General features: G+C 51.9%; 8 protein-coding genes across 8 annotated transcripts; 4 read left to right on the top strand and 4 right to left on the bottom strand.

Annotated features, from left to right (window-relative positions):
- The first annotated feature begins 624 nt into the window (after nucleotides 1–624).
- Nucleotides 625–2815, top strand: BU25DRAFT_3668 (alpha/beta-hydrolase). The gene is made up of 4 exons (XM_033699621.1): nucleotides 625–955; nucleotides 1009–1250; nucleotides 1298–1626; nucleotides 1676–2815. The coding sequence occupies exons 1-4, from the start codon at nucleotides 804–806 to the stop codon at nucleotides 2729–2731; spliced, it is 1779 nt and encodes a 592-aa protein (XP_033567502.1). The 5' UTR covers nucleotides 625–803; the 3' UTR covers nucleotides 2732–2815.
- Nucleotides 2816–3435: 620 nt separating this feature from the next.
- On the bottom strand, nucleotides 3436–4750 carry BU25DRAFT_426887 (uncharacterized protein; the record flags this gene model as incomplete). The annotated part of the gene is made up of 4 exons (XM_033699943.1): nucleotides 3436–3925; nucleotides 3978–4419; nucleotides 4471–4510; nucleotides 4562–4750. The coding sequence occupies 4 exons, from the start codon at nucleotides 4748–4750 to the stop codon at nucleotides 3436–3438; spliced, it is 1161 nt and encodes a 386-aa protein (XP_033567501.1).
- Nucleotides 4751–6068: 1318 nt separating this feature from the next.
- On the bottom strand, nucleotides 6069–7506 carry BU25DRAFT_405216 (uncharacterized protein). The gene is made up of 4 exons (XM_033699722.1): nucleotides 6663–7506; nucleotides 6401–6615; nucleotides 6260–6352; nucleotides 6069–6208 (listed from the first exon to the last, which is right to left on the bottom strand). Exons 1-4 carry the CDS (start codon nucleotides 7321–7323, stop codon nucleotides 6170–6172), a joined length of 1008 nt encoding a protein of 335 aa, XP_033567500.1. The 5' UTR covers nucleotides 7324–7506; the 3' UTR covers nucleotides 6069–6169.
- A 277-nt stretch (nucleotides 7507–7783) lies between these two features.
- On the top strand, nucleotides 7784–9629 carry BU25DRAFT_444092 (uncharacterized protein; the record flags this gene model as incomplete). The annotated part of the gene is made up of 4 exons (XM_033700021.1): nucleotides 7784–7816; nucleotides 7862–8087; nucleotides 8141–8535; nucleotides 8583–9629. 4 exons carry the CDS (start codon nucleotides 7784–7786, stop codon nucleotides 9627–9629), a joined length of 1701 nt encoding a protein of 566 aa, XP_033567499.1.
- Nucleotides 9630–10392: 763 nt separating this feature from the next.
- Nucleotides 10393–12288, top strand: BU25DRAFT_486437 (uncharacterized protein; the record flags this gene model as incomplete). The annotated part of the gene is made up of 1 exon (XM_033700159.1): nucleotides 10393–12288. The coding sequence occupies one exon, from the start codon at nucleotides 10393–10395 to the stop codon at nucleotides 12286–12288; it is 1896 nt and encodes a 631-aa protein (XP_033567498.1).
- A 142-nt stretch (nucleotides 12289–12430) lies between these two features.
- On the bottom strand, nucleotides 12431–13674 carry BU25DRAFT_426884 (uncharacterized protein; the record flags this gene model as incomplete). Its single annotated transcript, XM_033699942.1, has 4 exons — nucleotides 12431–12591; nucleotides 12643–13307; nucleotides 13356–13438; nucleotides 13489–13674. 4 exons carry the CDS (start codon nucleotides 13672–13674, stop codon nucleotides 12431–12433), a joined length of 1095 nt encoding a protein of 364 aa, XP_033567497.1.
- Nucleotides 13675–14143: 469 nt separating this feature from the next.
- On the bottom strand, nucleotides 14144–14946 carry BU25DRAFT_426883 (uncharacterized protein; the record flags this gene model as incomplete). The annotated part of the gene is made up of 4 exons (XM_033699941.1): nucleotides 14144–14257; nucleotides 14306–14375; nucleotides 14423–14550; nucleotides 14602–14946. The coding sequence occupies 4 exons, from the start codon at nucleotides 14944–14946 to the stop codon at nucleotides 14144–14146; spliced, it is 657 nt and encodes a 218-aa protein (XP_033567496.1).
- Nucleotides 14947–15728: 782 nt separating this feature from the next.
- On the top strand, nucleotides 15729–17027 carry BU25DRAFT_426882 (uncharacterized protein; the record flags this gene model as incomplete). Its single annotated transcript, XM_033699940.1, has 2 exons — nucleotides 15729–15861; nucleotides 15991–17027. 2 exons carry the CDS (start codon nucleotides 15729–15731, stop codon nucleotides 17025–17027), a joined length of 1170 nt encoding a protein of 389 aa, XP_033567495.1.
- Between the last annotated feature and the right edge of the window lie 68 nt (nucleotides 17028–17095).

Below are 17095 nucleotides of genomic sequence, written 5' to 3'. Positions count from 1 at the left end.
CATTAGCCTGAACAGGCTGAGCTGACTGTGCATGAGAGCTGACCCGGAGATGAACTACCACACTTTGAACACGAGCCCTGAAAGTCCCTGACTTCCGGGTGAGAAGAGCTGCGTCTAAGCGACGTAAGGTGTCGATGACACGTTAGGACGCTGTGCGACCCTCACGGGACGATACCACAATCCTTGCCATACGCAAGAACCAGAAGATACGGCTCTCCTCGCGAAGAAAACAACAATTCAATGCCCAAGAAACGGCACAAAAGCGCGAAAAACGCTCGTTTCAATAGCTCGAGCTGCGAGAACAAAAGGCGGCGTGACGGGAAGGGGACGGATGAGGAGACCGCGGCCGAACCTGCGAATCAGCGCCTGCGGCCCTGCATGCCGCAGCCCGTTGGGCAGGGAATACTCAGTGGGTCGCATAGCAACAACATGCTTACTCACTAAAGCTCCCCTTAACTCATGATTGCGAAACTACATCGACAACTTCGGCGGCGTTCCTGCCTTGTGAAGGTCCAGACGAGTGCCATGTGGGTTGGCGCCCTTGCCAGCATCATATAATCGATCAACTCCCTTCGGCAACTAGTCGTGAACGTCACTTTCACTTCTTGCTGGGTCAGCACAGCATCGGCCCGTTGATCTACCCTGTCACATATAGGAGAGCGCGTCTAGATTAAATTGTGCAGTTCGCTCCCACAGCCCCGGGTCCGGTCATCTCATCTGCACCTCCTTGGATCTGAGATTACGTTTGCTGCAACCAGCGTTTGTTTCTTACAAGGGCGTCAAGAGCTGGGCAAAGCGAGAAAATGAGGCTGATTGGAAGCACAATCGCGCTGCTCGCAGCAACCGTAGCTGGGGAGCCAATTCTACGTGCTGTGAAGGCACCCACTGTCGATCTCGGCTATGCGGTCTACGAGGGAAGCTTCGATAGCAACAACAGCATCAATGTTTTCAAGGGGTTCGTCTTCTTTAAGATTCAGCCATTGAGTTGCAGACTAACGACCCAACCAGCATTCGTTACGCTGGACCACCGCTTGGTAAACTGAGGTTCGCTGCTCCCCAAGCTCCGGCGAAGAACAGGACCTCGACAATCGCAGCTACCAGTAATCCCCCGTTCTGTCCACAGACTGGTGTTTCGTCAGAGACACCTGCCGCCTATGGATTCACCTCGGCTCTTGGAAACGAGGATTGCCTGTTCTTGAATGTGTATGCGCCAGCCAACGCCCAGAACCTGCCTGTGTTCTTCTGGATCCGTATGTATTAGTTACAAATGGTTTCGAGTTAAGCTAATTACGATCAGATGGTGGAGGCTATGGTCTGTTCAGTGCTACAGGTCTTGATCCTACCGAGTTCATGAAGCAGAACGACAATGGTTTCATTAGTGTCATCATCCAGTACCGTCTTGGTGCCTTCGGCTTCCTCTCGTCTGAGGATGTCAAGAAAGGCGGCGCGCTCAACGCTGGCTTGCTCGACATGAACTTTGCCTTGCAGTGGGTGCAGCAGTATGCTAAGAGGTTCGGTGGCGATCCAAGCAGGGTAACGATTGCTGGCGAAAGTGCCGGTGGCGCAGCAGTCTTGTACCAAAGTATGGCGTATGGTGGCAAGCAGAAGGACAACCTGTTCCAGAACGTATGTGCTCGTGAGATTGATCTTGATTCTTTTGCTGACAGTTGCCTAGGTCATCACTGCCAGCCCATGGATTCCTTTCCAGTACAAGTATAATGATGATCAACCAACTAAAGCCTACAACGACTTTGTTGCGGCTGCTGGTTGCTCAAACTCCCAAGACAAGCTCCAGTGTCTTCGCAGTGCCGACACTGCCGTTGTTCAGAATGCCAGTGCCAAGATCTCAGAGGCTGGCTCTTTCGGCACTTTTGCTTTTCTGCCTGTGACTGACGGATCATTCGTCAAGCAACGCCCCAGCCAGCAGCTTGCCGCCCGGGCTGTGAAGGGTGTGCGTGTCTTATCCGGCAACATGGCGAACGAAGGCGTTCCTCTCAGTCCACCAACCACTCGCACTCTGCAGGACTTCAGGAACTACATCGACACCACCTTCCCTGATTTCACCCAATCCGAGAAGACCGCCATCGAGAAGCAATACTCCTACGCCGGCGATAGCCAGGGTGTCAACCCTGCCGCTCCTCTTTTCGCGACGGCCGGCACCTCCGTCCCTACAGCCGTCAACCAGTCCACCTTTGGCACCGGTCAGCAACAACGTGTCTTCAACGTCTTCGCCGAGTACGCTTTCGTGTGCAACAGCTACTGGGCCGCCTCCGCCTTCCCCGTGGCCTGGAAGTACCAGTTCAGCGTCCCACCCTCCTACCACGGCTACGATCTACAAGCACTATGGTCCGGCACACCTACTCCCGGTGCGAGCTTCAAGCGCGCATTCCGCAAGATCTGGGGCAACTTCATCACTAAGAACACTCCAGTAATCTCTATCGAAGATGCCAAAGGCGGCATCGCAAACAGCACAGTGCCGGTTGCAAGTGGGTACAGTAGTCAGAACATTGCCTGGCCGACTTGGGACGAGGAGAAGCCTATGCTGCTGAACTTGAATGCTACCGGCGGGGTTGCGACGTTCGTGCAGACGACTGCGGATCTATTCTACAATGTGTACAGTGATCCGGGTGTTAGCAACCAGATCAACTTAGCGAATGCGAGGGATTGGGAGGGTGGACGGGGGAAGCGGTGTGATTTCTGGAAGAGCGTTGCGAAGGATGTGCCGTATTAGATCAATCACTACTCTTCCGCGGGTAGTTCAGAAGCCGAATGTTATGTAGCAGTCAAGATCGATAATGTACGATGTTTAGTCGACTACTTGCCGCGAGATCAGCATCCTAGCTCACTCAGGACTCACACTTGTGCCTCTACCGGTACTTCCCATCGTCCACATTCCCGAGTCCATCTATCACAGCCTTGATCCAACCATCAGCTTCTAGATGCAGAGATATATCAGTTGAGCCAACACCCACCCCACACCCATGCCATAAGATAGGCGATATACAGCCCCAGCTCTTCGTGCACGTTCGTCCACTCAGCTCGATAATTTGACTAGTGAGACTTGCTTTTGGACGAAAGCGCACGAGAAAGCTAGTCTGATAATAGGTAGGACATGTGTGTTGCTGGCGGAAAGGGGTGGTTCAGCTCCGTGAGGTGCTATCAAACATGAAACTTGTGAGATTGGGGGTTTAGGAGCGTAACTTTTGTAAGATTGTACTATTAGAAATGGAAAGCAAATGAAACTTTGGATATCATAACCTTTGCATGCCAGCAATACCTATTTCCCAGCCAAAACTTTGTGCCCACGACATGCTCTCAATTCCCGAAACGCCAGGTGAATGGGATTCGCTACCAAAATATGTGGCTGACCAAGTGTTCCATGATATCTTTTATGTGCGGAAGTCGTGACATCATAAATGTGTACGGGGTCCTCCTCTACCGTCGCACGTTCCAAACCGTCCTCTTCATGCCCGGAGGCAGCGGCTCTGAAGGACCATCTTCTTCAACCTCAATCGTAGCCCAAATCTTTGGATCCGGCTGCGCAATATGTTCCATGCTTTCCAGCTGTTCCCAGTCGCCTTGCGCCGTATCTGCATTATCCACATTTGTCTGCATTCTGCTGCCGTTCTGCGTTCGATCGTGGCTCGTGAGACCGAGTGCGATAGCGAGGCGGCTCCGGCGGGACGATGAGCCAATGGTGGGCGTGTGGCCGCCGGAGGATGTGGTTTTGGATGCGGAGTTGCAGTGAGGGAGGCTGGCTTTGCGCTTGCGCATCATGTGCCAGATGATGGGGAGGTTGGTGCAGAGGATGCCGCCGAGGGGTTCAAAGACGGAGTATGCGCCGAGGGGGACGTAGTACCAGGTGAAATTGGGACTGCCGTGGCCGAGAACGACGGTGAGACGCAAAGAGGAAACGACGCAGGTCCTAGAGAGCTTTTCTTAGCTTGGATATGAGCGTACAGTAAGATGCGACTTACGCAAGACCTATGCAGAAGATCAGACTCAAAAGCAGCTTTTTCTTGGCCTGCAGCTGAAGTTGCCATATCATGGGTACCGGCATCAAGAAGATCCATATGTCGGTAATCAAGTTCGAGATGTTGGTGAAGTAGGTGAAGGTGACAATAGTCAAGCAGGTGCCGTCCACGGTACGATCCCAATACGCTCTGAGTGGGCGACAAACCAAAAACAGCGTGACCGTGATGCCAATTCCCCAAGCAATAATGAAGGCAGCGGCTGCGAGGACAATCTTGCGGAAGATTGGGTGGACGAAGACCCTCCAGTAGAAGGCAAGGATGCCCAACTTTACGAATACAAGTGCAAGATCGTAGAAGTGACTGAAAACGAAGTCGCCCGCTCGTACCATCATCTTGTCGTACTCGGAGACGTAGATGACATGCCTACCCATACCGTGTGGAGGACCTACAAGCGTCAGCGACCTTCATGGTCTGGTCTTGCGCACCAGAGGCATACCATAGCCCAAACCACTCGCGCATTGTCCAATCAGACATATCTAACGGGCGCTGTCAGAGCATGAAGACGTCATTTGTGTGGGTATGCATACTGTCGCGACAGTGATAAGGTAGTCATCTAGGTGAATGCCATTCCGGCCGAGGTGCTTGGAAAACAGTCGTAACCCTGTGCTAAGGATGGCGGCAGCAATTGGGACGCTGTACACCCAGTAGATTTCGGTTACTCTCGAATCATTTGGGTGCATAGTTGCCAACTCCGCCGGGGTGAACGGAGAAGCCATGTCTCATGCTTCTTGAGTTCTTCGTTGTTGTTTGTAGATAGTCGCTGTATGTAAGTGGCGTGCTTGCGAGGCTGATGAGGCGGGAGCGCCTTCACATTGTGCGCCAACGGGGCAGCGGGTGATTCAGAGGGAATACGACCTAAGCCACGAAGACAACGGTTACTCTGTTGGTGGGCTGAGAAGAGACATGGGGAAATCAAAGCATTGTTGCGCGCCGTGGTCGATAAATGAACTAAACAACGGAAGGGTGTAGCGGAAGACAGGCCGAGTCGTCTGAGTGGAAGGGCAGCGACGCCGTGGCAGAGCTGGAACAGGGCCGTCCTTTATTGCATGTGCAATCACGGTTTGGACCGGAAATGTCACTGCGGTTCTGGCCGTGAAGCCTGGGCAGTAGTTTTTGTACCACGGCTCCGGAAGAGCTGACATGCCTGGATTCGCATGGCGTTCACAGCTGCTTCTGGATGCGATCAGCTGTGCACTGGTGTAAGTTATGTGTGACCACAGGAAATGTGGAGGCGTCGGAGTCGAGAACGAATGGAGACCTTCAGCTAAGGGAAGCGAGGGGAGACGGGGCCGCCGTGCATTGGTCAATGCTAACGCTGCCCTGATGTTATGCGTTGTTTGCGAAATATCAGCCGGACCCACTGACCTAAGATATTGAGCTAATCCTACGCGTACATTTTGTACTGCTTGCGTATATGTGTTAAGACGCTATATTTTAGCTGCCTCATCAAGGGGTGGTTTCCTACACTCTCTGCCGCCAGCCTCTACAACACTATAAAGACATATGCTCTTTTGTAGTATAATCTGCGCGTAAGGCTGCATAGAACTGCCAGGTTGCAGACTGGAAATTCATGTTGTTGTTAAGTTGTGGGTGTCTCTGCCTAGGTCACGGGGTCCGGCAGGTATTTCGCAAACGCCTATACCTCGCGGGCGCGATAAGCTGACGGCTCGTCCAACAACACCGACAACGGTAACGACATCCATGGTAGTGTGGTGTCGCGACAGATACGGACGCATTGCATTGGCTGCTCCACGTCTCCTGGAGGCTGTCAACATTGGTGAGGCGTAACATAGGGACCGTAGATCCCGTCTTGCGCAGCGGTTCGGATCGTGGTAGCTGCAGAGGTAGAGATCACAAGCCTAGTGCTGCTCTGCAACATTGATGAGAGAAGAAGATCGCTTTGACAGCTGAAGTGATGAGAAGGTAGTAAGGTACTCAGTACCAGAGGAAGGCATGACTGCGAGACCCCGCTTATCACAGGCATCACTTTCTCGATTCGAGCATCAAAACAACTGGCACGCTCTGCCCATGATCTATATTTGTGCGTATCTGTTTCTGAGAGTATACGGCTGGGATGCTCGCTTGAAGGCGCAACTGAACAAGTATCCTCGATCCTGTCGCTGATCTCATCATATCTATACACCGTCGTTGAAGCTGTAGTCCTTATCCCACCGCTGTGTCTGTCAGCTTTCAGTCATTAACAGCCGAGTCTAGGAAGCACTTGCCTTGTCCCATGGCTTACTGGCGTCCACGAATCGCAGATCAGTGCCGACTCTGATCACGTTGTTTGGATCATAATTCATCGTCGAGGCATGAATCTGGGTGTTGTCAGTCACCGTCTCAGCGTTGGGTATGAGCAAACTCACAGCGAAAGGGGTGTGCAGCACGACATCCCCAGCTTCGTACGGTGTCACCAACCACCTCCGGTCGAACGTCTCAGAGTACTCCCTTGCCCCATCTGCCAGCAGACCAGTGGACAGCATGTTCTGGTTGAAAGCATACTTCGCCTCCTCGTCAGTGAGACCACTGGCCTTTGCCTTCGCAGTGAAGTCTGCTTCCACTTCTTGCCCAAGAGTATGCCCTAGAAACAACGTCAGTCGCGCAACTTGACAAATCTTACACACTCACCATTCTCCAGATAAATCAGACCTCCGCCAGTCAGGCTGACATCGCCCATCGGTACCCATGCAGTAACACTAGTGGGCTCGCCGTATCTCAAGAAGATTTGGTCGTAGTGGACGCCAATGGCCTTGTTACCTGGTGTGTTGTTCCGAAGCAGACTTCGCCGGACACCCAGAGTATTCTCATCGCCCCAGCCTGTCATACGAGCGATGAAGTCTTTGAGAACCGGATGCTTGCAGAACTTCTCCTTGTACCAGTCCGCATAGTGTGCTTGCAGAGCGAGGTCGACGAATTTGTCGGCTGTCTCCTCACCAGGTCTTCCATTACCACCAGCTGCGCCTGCTCCAATACCGGGGTAATCTGCAGGGTTCTTCTTAAAGTCGAAGATGCCCTCCACGGGTTGTGTCCCCGGCTTCAAGACGCCGCTGGGTGCCAACATACTGAAGTACTCTTCACGGGCCTTGAGAACATCCTCCTTTGGCAACAAGCCTTTCAGGAACACATATCCATCCCCGTTGTACCTGCGTCTTAACTCTTCTAGCGGCATGTCTGGCGATGATTGCCTCAGAGCACCGACTTGCTCTGGTTTGAGAAGACCATCGTTCACGTATAGCTTCTCTCCCTGAAAGCTCGGGACGTCTCGCTCTGGTGACAAGGCATGAGGCATGATGTGTGAAGTAATCCTTGAGCACAAACAAAAGGTGTCAAGAGAATAGCAAGAGAGTTGTTCGTTGCCAACAGCGACTGGCAGCTTTTATAATCGTTAAATATCAGCACGATGTGGTGTTACACTCCATTATGGTGACGATATCAATGGGAATGCTTCCTATGTTCGATAAAACGGTTCCCACGCTGGATAGATGAAGTGTGGGGAAGCGGGGCAAAGAGCCATGTTAAGGAGCTTTCGGTCAGCTGCGGAGTGGTTACTAACACAGATCCTGACTAAAGCGCACCTTTTGGTTGGGTGGGAAGCTGCATTTTCGGCGAAATTTTGCCCAATGCGGAACCTCGGGGTCCGGTTTTATTGCGATCCTCCAAGCCTCTGTAGGCGAACCACACAGCTGCAAAACCTGGCGCCCACCCTCGCTGACGGGTAATTCGCCCCGACAACGACCGTTCGCCGCCAGATGAACTTTTTGGACGGTGACACAAATGCCATGGTATGCTGCATTGTAATAGGAAGTAATGCTTGTTATCTGACCTAGATAGCAATCGTTGTCGCACGCGTCACTACCGGTGTAAGATCCCAGCCGGCACCCGAGCAAGCAAAGGCTAAGCATTCTACGACAGGTGACGGTGCACAGCCAAAATGCGGGCGATGCGAACATGCCAAAAAGCAATGCGTCTATGAAACTGGACGACGATTCAGGCGGTCGTCCATCCAGGAAACCTTCAGCGAGAGCCAGCCCTGGGTTTCTATGCCTCCTCGCAGTGCGGATGTCAACATCCACCTAACTGTCCATAGTACTGACATCTTCATGCAGTACAATTCTTGGATGAATCAAATGAGATTCGATCGCAGTACTCAGATGAAGCACACTACCCATTTCATAGTCCTCCTGCTGCGCAAGGCTTCTCACCACAAGCCCATTGTTCTATAAACGGCGGCAACCACACAGGTACGCCGCCGACTTCTGTCATCACGCCTACGGAAGGACTCACAGTCTTGTCGCTGCTGAATTCTGAATCTCCGGCCCAGTCTCATACTCCTGGCATCTCCCCGCCGTATGATCATCATATACCATCCAACAAGTCACAGCCACATGAGCCTCGTACGTTCGTCTATCAGCAGGCACCGGGTGAGCCTATCCTCTGGCCGCTCGAACATGAGCAGGAGGCCATGTTGCTACAGCACTACATCGAGAATGTAGCGTTGTTCGTGAGTCTTGAACATCAGCTATCAATCCCTCTGCTAATGCTTGCCAGTTTGACATGATCGACAATGAGTGCCACTTTGCAGTGCATGTTGTACAGAGAGCGAAGAAGGACAGCACTTTGATGAACGCAATCTTGGCTTTATCTGCACGTCAGCTTAGCCGGACCACAGATTTCGACCCATACATTGCAGATGCATACTACCAACGGTGCTTCGATACGTTGATCCCAGCGCTCAACGACAACCGTGTCGCCATGAAGGATGAGTCTTTACTTGCAGCGACCATTATCCTACGACTCCTTGAAGAGATGAACATCTCCATCGTCGGTAATGACCCGCAAGGGCATCTGTTTGGAACCCAAGCGATCATACGTGCAGCTGAACAGTCGTACGCTGCGACAACCGGGCCAAGCTTCCGACAGGCTATCTACTGGGCTGCCTTCCGCCAGGAGTTATGGATCTCTCTAATGACACAGCGTGCCTTTCAACTGCACATCTTCCCAGCTGACCGATCACTCGAGCCCGCCAACGACTCAATTTGGGCGACACGCACCATCGCCCATCTAGGTGACGTGTGCAACTTCGCGTTTGGGGAAGACAGGCATAGCATCTCGCGCTACAGCCAGCTCATGGACGAGAATAGGTCTTGGAGGACACGTCGACCTGACAGCTTCGATCCCTTCTACTACCGACAAGATCGAGATGGCAGCGGCAGAAACTTTCCAGACATCCGGCTGCATGAGAAGTCACATGTGATGGGCACACAGTACAACACACTCGCTCACATGCTTTTGGTCGTGCATGACCCCACAATTCCGCAGCTTGGTCCGGCGCACAAACAGTCCCGTGCCGTCGTCGACAGAATGGTCCAAGAAGACGTTCGAACGCTTTGCGGTGTTGCGCAGTCGAATGGAAAGTTTTTTCCCTGCAAGTTCGTTGCTTGCTTTGCCATCGCGCTGGTAGGTGATCGCTTCCCTATGCGAGAGGATCAGGAACGATTGCGCGATCTCTGGTATGCTTGTGAACGTTCGCATGGCTTCCCACCAACAGCAACGATCCAACAACTTGAAGAATCATGGCGCTGGCACAACCACTGAACGCCAAAATTCGATAAATCATACTGCTTTGTCTCGAAGAGTGTAGCCTCGACATATCTTCCACATACGTCAGACGTTGACACTGGATGTTGGACGAACGCCTAGCGATTGCAAGGCGCCACGCTTTGACACTGGTCTATTGGTTGCTTCTTTCGAACTATTCATGGAGTAGGCCCCTTCCGCAATATAGTAGGGACGGATGGAGCGACACCTTGCGGGCTTGCTCAGGAGTGAGTTCGCGATAAAGCGCAACGAATCATCGATGTCTCTCTTGCAGTTCTTCCCACTTCCGTTACCGACGACAATCATCCGGACACTATCTATCACGTTCGAGGAGCCTCGACCGAAAATCCGTGCACATCACGGGCATCGGTACGCGATGACAAGACGAGCAAACGTAGAAGGTGCTCAGAGCGAAACTGCCGATGATCATGGCTAAGGGAGCAGCAAAGACCGACCGAAGTGAGCAAGCAATGACCTAAGCTACTTGCACCGTGTCTTGCACTTGCTGATGTGCTGCTTTTAGCAACTGGGTTATCTACTTCAATGTAGGGTTCACATCAGTATTGCAAGTGCACGAACAAAGCGCACTTGCCAATTCAGCATTTGCTGTCAGCAAACGACTGACATTCATATCTTGAGGAACAATGCCCCTCCTGACACCGCAATTGGCAGCGTCCTGGTCGTGATCATCAACATACAGTTTCCAAAAACCTAATAGCTTTTCGCCTGCCGGACCTTGTCTGCCATTTCTAGGTGCGCCATGTCGGTCAAGCAACCCAACACGATGTCACGCATTCTGAAACTTCTGAAAAGCAAGAGTGAGCCCGGTCTGAAGGGCAGAACTATCAAGAAAGCTGCTCCTGGAGTACAGATCGGTGACAGCCAGTCCTTACACAGCGGGCCAGATCTCGGTACGAAAGACGAGGGCGTTACCTTCCCATATGAGTACTATAAGCCTCGCCCTACACCCAAAAGCTTCGTCGTAGGGGAAGTCCGCAAGATGTCGAATAACGGCAGTTCACCTGACTCCCCCAGAAGCCAAGGTAAAAGAACCAATCAGGATGTAGCGACAACTTCCAACCCCGATTTTGCTCCAAGAAACACGGGTGATCGGCCTAATGGATCCAACAGCTCGCCAACACCTTCGCCCAAGTCAACATCCTCTGATGAATCGAAAGCAAATCAATCCTCGTTGCGAACGAGCAGACATAGTGAACGGCCGCGCATGAACGGCGTACATGAAGAACGATATTCACATCCTACTGTTAATCTACTTCTTGGCCAGCAAGACTCTAACTCACCGTACTTCACGCGCCGTTACTTCAGCTTCCTAGACCTCACTCACGCGGATAGCACATCACAGATATCTAACGACGCACCGCAGCACCTCTCTGAGCTCGACCCACAAGCTTTTGATCTGTATAAGATCTACCTGCACATCGGCAAGATTGTGTTCAAGTACTCAGAGAATGTTAAAACAGAGCATACATGGATTGCGTGCTGGCCACTCATGAACGCGCAAATATTGGGCTGTATCATCGAAGAGCCCGACTTTACCGATAGAGTGATGGATGCACTGGCCGAGAAGCTTACGCCAGGTATCTGCCCGGATGTTGAAACCATTCAGCATCTATTCGATGACAACAGACAGAGCATTTCTGAGGAGCTGAAGCGATTCGTCGTCGACCGCTTTGTCGACACTCAACAGCAGTCACACAGTCTCCTTGGGACCGCAACATACCCAGTGTCGTTCAAACAACTCGCTCTCCAAACCGCGTTACACCGTCTGTCCGGCAGTTCCAGCTCTCCAGCAAAGCCAGGCTGTCACTATCACGTTCATGGTACCAGTGAAGCTTGCTACAAGACAAGGCTAACTGCGGTCGACACATTGAAAGAACGGCGGCTTGCCGAAGCTCGCGAGTCGTCTGCCAGGGACGCAGAGATAGTCGCAGCAAACATCATGCACAACGGTGTCAAAAGTGTTGACTGGGAGAAACGCAGGGCGGATGCAAATCGAGCTTTGAGGATCGAGACCGGAAGAACATGGATGGGGTTTAGGAGATTGGAAGGTGGGAAGCCCATGGAGGATCCAGTCAACACAGCAAAGCCGATTCCTAACCAGATCAATGGCGAGACAACATACAAGTACGATTCAGACTGCTTGTCAAACGATCATGGAAAGGTCCCATTGATGAACGGAACGATGTCAACCTTCGATCTCACCAGGACGCCGAGCAACTCACCTGTGCTGCAGAACGGAGATCACGGTGTTAGTCATACTGCGACTACTGTCTCAGTCATGCAAGCTAATGGCGAGTTGCTGCGTTCGGCGACTACTGACTCTTACACGAAGTCGCCTGGTCATGATTTGCGCGGCTTTCCTCCGGCAGAGCTCGAGGGCAGCAGCGTGAAGGTTGCCCCTTGTCTGATGAACATCACATCGGCATACGAACGTGGTGTCAACCGAGTACCAAATATTGGAGGTCAAACCTCGTCGAACTTGGTGGTGAACGGCGCGAGTCACACTGATGCGAACACATCCACCTCGAGCGGCAGCACATCAGCGTCAGACCGCCCCGTCGAGCAGCTAGGCACAAAGTACGAGAGGTGGGTGAAGTGTCCTGGAGCGTATCCAGAATCCAATTTGGACTCGTGAGATGTTCTTTATGAGTGCGCCAGTCGCCGTTACTTAGTGGGCTATTCGAGTGGATGTACAATATATTGCAAGTGTGTGGATACATATCTCTTTCTTGTTGCAATGTAGACTGAAAGTTTTTTGAGAATCTCCAACAGCTCTCCTAAAAGATTGCAGTCCCGTTGACGTGCGAACTGACGCCGCCAGGGCAGTTTGCGGGCGCACTTGTGAAAAAGAAAAACCACCTATTCTTCTCCCTACATGTCTGCGCGAGCTTCTCCAGGTCCAACATCTCACCTAAGGGCATTCCCCAAAGCGCCAAAACTGTCGGTCTTATCAGCTCTGAGTGCGCTTAAGGTATTTTGAACAGCTTACTGTACTCATGCAAATGGTAATCCTCATGCGTCGGCCAAGCTTCAAATGCCGGCGCATCGCTCGCCACACTAGCAAAATAGCAATCGTGCAACCAATCCAGGATCTTCTGTTCCTGACTCACCCCAGCATATCTTGCACCATCCTCACCATTCGGACCGTGTCGAGTCGCGGCCTTCGTCCTGTCCTCGTCAGACTTGCTGTCATATGCCTCCTTCCAGCCCGACCGAATAAACAACATATCCCCAATCTTAATATCACCACCCTGTGCCGCTGGCCGGATATCAATGCCCTGATCTTTCCCGCACTGATACAACTCCTCCCAGGAAATGGGGTAGTAGTCGTACGGGTCGTAGTTTATGCCCTTCTTGTGCGCGTAGCCCCGGTAATCGAGGAGGATGCCACGGCCCGCGACGCCATGCTCGGCCCAGTGGTGGATGGAGCATTTGTGGTTTGCGGAGGGACCGGCGATATCTGAACCTTTGGTGCCGTTGTAGAAGGAGCCGCTGGGGATGTGGGCGAAGTGGCGGAAACCGTCCCATTGGGTTCCGGATTGGGTGTTCAGGTGGTAGAGATCATCGTAGGCGATGCCTTCGGTTAGGGTTTTGATGGAGTGTTTGAAGGGTTCGCGGCCGAATGCTGGCTGGCCGGGGACGTTCAGGGGAAGGCTGTCAGGTGTTTAGTATCATCCCAAGGAAATTGAGAACGTAACGAACTTGACAGGCACGATCTCACCGGATCTGATCTCCTTGGCTGCGGCAGCTACACGTGTTGGAGTAAGAAGGTTCAATCGACCAATCTATCGCACGTAAGTATAGCTCAACTTCATAAGCTTTTGCCACATTGTACGTAGTCATCTGCGCCCCATGTCCAGGCAGCTTCTTTGGGTGCTCCTGGAATTTCTGGAAGCTCCATCCTTGTCGGAAACTTGGTGGAGTTTGGATCCCATGGAATAGTTGTCGCAGTCTTGTTCATAGTCAGAAAATCAGTGATCTGCGTCAAGCGCGAGCTGGCGGTGTTTTTTGCGTCTGCCATTGTGATGCCGTGCAGATTGTCTGGAACTCACAGAACAAAAGACAGCAACAATCTCAGAAAGTCAAGAAATATGGACTGATGATCTACCCCGCTAATGTCTACGTAATAATATTCGTCCCGCATTTTTTCGCCATTAGGAGAATTGTCGACATCAAACCGCCGAGGCATCCATGGCTGTGGGGTCATCATGCCGCATTGCTCTGACTTTCGTGCGATGACTCGGCCTCTGACAGGCGGTCTATGAGGTATGGCGGCATTCTACAGAACCATAACTTGGCAGTTGTAACTTCTTATTCCTGATCACAAACAACGACAAGTTGCTATCGTGGATGGGATTATATATGTCAAAAGAGACGAAGATTCGTACACGCATGAAGTATGACGTAACGCGCACGCTACTTGAAGCTCGTTCCGTTCCGAGGTCGCTTTGAGTCCTTCCCTTTCGCACAGTTCCTTACTATCACAACATCTACACTTTCGAATATCCCAATGATCTGCGTGTCCTCAACCACCAGATAACGAAGATTCCGAGATTCACTGCCTCCAGTCCGGCGAGGCCAACACCAGCCCAGAACGCGAACCGCTGTGTAAACGTTAGCTATCAGTCCTTTGGTGTGCTTGGACCATTTACCATCTCCGTGCAAGTCTCGCTGAAGTCAACGTCCTTGTACTCATAGTCGCGATGAGTACATGTCCAGGAACTCTACGGGTCAGCGTGGAGGGATCTGTTGGATATGCAAGTGCTTACAGCATGTCCCAATTGGTCTCAGAAGTATCCCATGTACCGTAGTATGCAGTCACGGTGACCCACAACACAAGGCATATCGTAGACACAACTATCGTGCTGATGTTACCGATCTTTGTCATTCTTCGTACCTAGCATTGGTCAATATGGGGTGTAAGTATGCTTTTGGAAAGGATACTGACAGACTTGGTGAAGCTTGCAATGACCAAGACAAGGCTGAATGAACCTGCAACAATTGCTGCGCCCAACAGAACGTACGTCGGATACAGCTTCAAGCCTTCTTGTTCCGGCCAGACCGGAATGCTCCCGCTACCTTCATGGAACGGGTTCCTGACATTCTTGGTCTTTCGATGATTACGGATGGCGTCGATAAGGCTGAACGAGATCAAAGCACATGTCAAGAGCGATAGTATGCGCAAGACCAGACGAAGCCAGTAGACAAGTCGGTATTCGCGAAGCTCCGGTGCCGACTTGCGCTTCTCGTTGCGACGCTCGGTCAGGATGATCTCGGCTGCATTGTTCTCCATTGTCGATGTAAGTTCACGGTATGAGCTGGTCGACAAAAGAGTTGGACCACAATATATGTGGCACCGTTCGAAGGAGGGCGCCAGTACGTTTTATTGTCGCCGTCAGCTGCGGCGCGGTACGCCGTAATCTCACAACCTTACCAACCTCGGAAGCCAAGCGAGGCTGACGGTGGTCAGATTCCTTCTTGCATTGCTATCGTTGCTGAGGTGAGAGGCTGAAAATGAGCTGCACTTTCGAGTCAGATGCATAAGCTAGAATCGAGAACATGAGAAATATGTACATCTTGTCGCAGATTTCATTTGATCCCTCCCGAGGTCTGGTCTGCCGCTTCAGTCTAACAAAATCGATGACAACACAAACACAGATGTGTCAACAATTTTCGAAAGGCATTTTGATCACCAATGTGCATTCATAGGGATGACGTTGTTTTGCTTCGTTCTCATGGTGTGAGACAATGCAGATATTGGGAGTGGTCTGTGCATCAACCCTTCTTTCCCCTTCCAGCCTTCTGAGCCGCACTCAAGTACGTACCGATGTACCTTCAACTTGATCGCCTTAATTTACCCTACATTCGCGTCAGAATTTTTGACTTCGTTCGTGCAGCCATCTGCGCCCGCTGAACAATCGGCATCAAAGTCGCATAGTACCCCTCTTCTAGTGCTATTGTTTGCGCCGGATGCTTCCACGTCTGCGACGATTGTTGAAAACTTCCCTCCTACTCGCACTACTTGTCTTGATATTTACTTTGGCTTCACGGTTTTGGACATCTACAACTGAGCCAATGACACTTTCACCGTCCTCCGAGAAAGTCGCTTCTGCTTTGCTCGCAAAGCATGGCCTCGACCTGATCTCGATCTCGTTGCTGCAATCGCTCTGGGCTGGGTATGGGCAGATATGTCGCATCACTGCAGTCGGTGGAGTGGCTCCCGAGTTCCTAGCTGCCTTGCCGGAGCATTTGAGGGGGCAGATTGTCGAAGAGCAAAAAGCACATGTTGAGGAGCTACGCAAGTCTTTGCATCCAGTGTCTGCCGACTCAACACTAGGGACGCATTTCTTTATCCTCAAATTGATCACGCCGCCACCTACAAGAGCCGCGGATGAGAGTCACACCAGAAAGATACTGAGCTACCAAGTCGAGCAGTACTTCTACTGCCACTTGGCCCCTCAGCTGCCCGCATCTGTGCCTGTTGCAAGATGTCTGGCAAGCATCAACAAGCACCATCCGGATGGTACTTCAACAACGGCCATGATATTGAACGATTTGAAGCAAAACTTCCCTGTCGCTGGAGAGAAGCGCGGGACTTTGTCGCCCACCCAGGTCAATGCTGCGTTGGACTGGCTCTCTGGCTTCCACGGCTTCTGGTGGCCTCGAGCCAAGGACTTCGATCGCACCAAGCTTGTACTTCCACCCTTAGAAGAAGTCAAACATAATGGCCAGGATGCATCGGAGAAGACCTTGTGGCTCAACGGAGGATATACTTACCTGGCCACGCGAAGGAAGGAATATGCCAGCCTGGCAAACGATGATGACTCGGAATGGATGGAGCCTTTAGCAAAACCATTACAGGGCCAAAGCCAGTCCATCTCGGATCTGGTAGCTGCATTCCTCGCACCTTCGGTGGCGGGCCGGAGTCCTATCGAAGGCTACGAAACGCTGATCCATGGCGACGTCAAGTCCGAGAACCTTTTTACCAGCCAGTCTGGAGAAGAAGTAGCGTTCTACGACTTCCAATATACTGGTCTCGGACTCGGAGTCTGCGATTTGGCGAAGTTGTTCACCTGCTCCGTGCCGCTCAGCATGCTTGTGACCGATAATGATATTCCGCACGTTTTAAAAATGCAAGACGGTGAGAAGCAGCTGTTGGAAAGATATTGGAAGAAGCTGCAAGATACTAGTAAGAAGGAGTACGAGTGGGATATCTTCGTGCAGCACTGGGAGACCGCGCTTGTCGATTGGCTGCGCTTCCAAGCGAGCTGGGGCTTCTGGGGCAATACTGAGTGGTTGGAGGCGCGAGTACGAAGTATTCTGATGGATGAGCAATGGAGAATTGCACTGAAAGCGATGGTCAGTAGGGAGTAGGAGGTGAGACCCGGTGGGTCAAGCAAATGCTACCGGCCAATGTGCCCCACTTACCCCTCACTTCAAAG

This window comes from Macroventuria anomochaeta, assembly GCF_010093625.1.
Source record: "Macroventuria anomochaeta strain CBS 525.71 unplaced genomic scaffold BU25scaffold_1, whole genome shotgun sequence".
Classification (NCBI taxonomy): Eukaryota; Fungi; Ascomycota; class Dothideomycetes; order Pleosporales; family Didymellaceae; genus Macroventuria; species Macroventuria anomochaeta.
The sequence above is the reverse complement of the archived record's forward strand: the minus strand, read 5'-3'. Positions and strand labels throughout refer to the sequence as shown.

Coding starts and splice junctions, on each gene's coding strand:
- BU25DRAFT_3668 (XM_033699621.1), top strand. CDS start 804: ATGAGGCTGATTGGAAGCACAATCGCGCTGCTCGCAGCAACCGTAGCT. Junction 956..1,008: donor AGCATCAATGTTTTCAAGGG/GTTCGTCTTCTT, acceptor CGACCCAACCAG/CATTCGTTACGCTGGACCAC. Junction 1,627..1,675: donor AGGACAACCTGTTCCAGAAC/GTATGTGCTCGT, acceptor ACAGTTGCCTAG/GTCATCACTGCCAGCCCATG.
- BU25DRAFT_405216 (XM_033699722.1), bottom strand. CDS start 7,323: ATGCCTCATGCCTTGTCACCAGAGCGAGACGTCCCGAGCTTTCAGGGA. Junction 6,353..6,400: donor TGCTGCACACCCCTTTCGCT/GTGAGTTTGCTC, acceptor GACAACACCCAG/ATTCATGCCTCGACGATGAA. Junction 6,209..6,259: donor CCAGTAAGCCATGGGACAAG/GCAAGTGCTTCC, acceptor TGACAGACACAG/CGGTGGGATAAGGACTACAG.